The 2814-nt window shown below is 37.8% G+C and overlaps 1 protein-coding gene across 1 annotated transcript; it reads right to left on the bottom strand.

The window, feature by feature from the left end:
• Positions 1–11: 11 nt before the first annotated feature.
• LOC111406461 (peroxisomal membrane protein PEX14-like) lies at positions 12–2813 on the bottom strand (the record flags this gene model as incomplete). Its single annotated transcript, XM_023035883.1, has 8 exons — positions 12–674; positions 937–1005; positions 1087–1131; positions 1233–1300; positions 1389–1431; positions 1552–1622; positions 2439–2528; positions 2666–2813. Coding segments are annotated over 8 exons (1017 nt in total), but the record flags the coding sequence as incomplete, so codon positions are not given.
• Position 2814: the final 1 nt, after the last annotated feature.

Genomic DNA, 2814 nt, shown 5'->3' with positions numbered 1-2814 from the left:
TTTTACCAACATATATAATCTCAAGTTACTTTAGATCACTTCCATAGTGTATTTGATCTTCTCCGACTAAACAATACAAATGCACAGATCAACATAACATTTTTTCGCGATCTCTTCGATTATTGTTGTAATATGTATTACCAAGTGACATATGTACCCGATATCAATGCAAAATAGTGTCACTCAGTTAATCATGTTTCAAAATGCGAGTTGTCTTCTTCTCTCTGCATCTCACTGGAGTTAAGCTCTGAACTTCCTCCATTGGCATTCACTACTCCACCTGATTCAGAGATTCTCGTGATCCGGTGCAACTCATCCGTTACATCTGAAGAACGAGCCATCAATTGGTCATCAGTCAATTGTTCATTTGAATGAAATGTCTTCTTCGGCTGACGAATGGCTGCAGCTGCTTCTTGCATACCTACAGGTGGTGGCTGGGGAGGAACCCACGACCTCTTAAGTGGGCGCTCATTGCTAACTACATTGGAATATCCAAACCTCTCTTCATCACCTGCTTCAATTTCAGTGATCCGGTCATTTTTCTGTTCCCACCGAGGCACTTTATTGTCTGCAATTGACTGATTTTCACGGAACTCGCGATATAAGGCATCACCACTTCCTTGTAACTGAAGAGCATTGCTGGAGCTGTTCTGAGCTTGACCAACCTCCCAAGGCTGTTCACAGGACAGGATGATGTACATCATTTATCAGTCAACGAGGCAAACTCAAAAAACTGGTAAAGAAATAAATTTTTACTCGTATCCCTAGTCCTGCCCAATAAATTAAACAAACTTCTCTTTTCTTTTATAATTATTCCAGAAGATTAGTGGCGGGAAGTAATGTTCAAAAGAATGATTGACTGGTTGAACAAAATAGCCAAACTAGAAGCCAAAAGAATTGGAAAAACAAGACAAATGGCAATGTTAAAAGACGAACCTTAGCCCTTGGTGCTAAACGAGGATTTGATACTGGTTGATTAGGATTTGGAGGTGCATCATTGATCTCCTGAGACAAGATAATAAACATGAAAATTTCAAAACCATAACCAAGAAATGTCAAACTACTAGGTTAATGGAGTGGACTAACTCTAATGTTGGATGGCTTCTCCCCTCTCTGAATCATAGCCATTATCTGTAAAATCGTTCTGTTTATTAGGGAAATTCATGATCACGAACACGTAAAATCTTCTTCTCTAGAAAACTTCAGGTAGAAACTAGGAGTGAAATATTTACCTCCATATATGATTTTGGGTGTGGAGCAACAGATGGTTCCACAGAAGCGGGCGGAGACAAAGATCTCACTGATTAAAGAATATTCAAGACATCATGAAGATTAAGGAGCAAGTAAAATCTGAACAAGAAGAATCAGCAATTGATTGAAAAATATACCTGAATGTGGATCGTCATTCATCTTGCCATTGACATAAGGTACCTGGAAAACAATGAAAAATATGGAATAAAACAACAGGAAGACTTGTTCATAAAACTTAAATTCAAATATTTTCATAAAACACAGGAAAACTTTTATGCTGATAAATGATAATCAACTCACCCTTGAACTCCTCTGTGAGACCCTTTGATCATCTTGTTCAACAGAAATTCTTCCATGCACGGTACTCTGCCCTGATATTAACACAGAAAATGGACCACTTAGCAGAAATTCATTGATGAGACATTCCATGGAAAAAAACACTGATGTGAAGAAGACGATAGAAATAAATCAAGAATCATGCTACACACACACGAAAAAAAGGTAGATAAAAAGAGGATGCGAATGGTTCTTGGCTTCGGTCGCAATTACTTAGCTACATGCTAGCATGATGCAGCTCATTCTCTGTCCAGCGAAGAAGATGCCGTGTGCCTTTATCTCTTATCTTTTTCAAATAATTTAAATTACACTGAATCACAAATTCAAATCAAATATTTATTCCCATCCCAGAAAAGAAAGTTTATCCATAGGCATTCAAATAATTTTTTTAGACTGAAGTGGGAAGAGAAGGAGAGAGAATAGGAATCATGAAGTTCCAAAAAGAAAAATAAGGGTCAAGACAAACATGTGCTTAGGACACATGGTCCACAAAAAAGGGTGCTTGATGAGTTAGGCATAGAGTTTAGTATCATCTGCTTAATGAATCATTGTTTTTCACTAGGCCAATTGATAGAAACATGAAAGGCCTCAAAAGAAACACATTGATGTCAACTATATTGGGGAAAAATTCCAATTTGCAAAGAATGTTGAACAAACACAAATGACAAAAGGCCACTGAAGGAAGTGAGCTCTCGAGTGATGTATCCAGTTAATTCTTGATAACTGTCTACACATCTGCACGCTACTTGACTTTAGGTAGGCAATAAAATAAGTCAAATCCCGACATGGGGGTAAAAAGCACATAAACAAAAATTTCAAACACATGCACAGAAAGCAATTTCTTTACTAACCTTCCAGTTTCTGCATGGCATTACTCATTGACTTCATCTCACGAACTTGTGCATTTAACATATTGATAAGCTCCTCAAAGCATCTCTTCTCTGCCAAGAATGTGAATAATGACAAACATGAGTACTAATTAAGAGTCGCTTTCAAGAGCAATTAAAACACTATAGAATAGGAAATATGAAATGGTATTAATCCAGGAAACATAGGCAGGAGTCCATTACAAGCCCACCTTCAGTTTTTGATATCAACATCTGCTGGCTTGTACGGGCTACATCAGAAGCTGCAGCAGCTGCAGCTTTTGCAGCAGCAGCAGCTTCTTCCGCTGCACTTGTTTTTGTGTTGTTTTTCTTAAGCAGACCATCTTCTTCTTCTTCTTCT

The sequence above is a fragment of the Olea europaea genome, chromosome 12 (assembly GCF_002742605.1).
Source record: "Olea europaea var. sylvestris chromosome 12, O_europaea_v1, whole genome shotgun sequence".
Taxonomy (NCBI): Eukaryota; Viridiplantae; Streptophyta; class Magnoliopsida; order Lamiales; family Oleaceae; genus Olea; species Olea europaea.
Note: the sequence above shows the minus strand (reverse complement) of the source record. Positions and strands in the feature narration are given on the sequence as shown.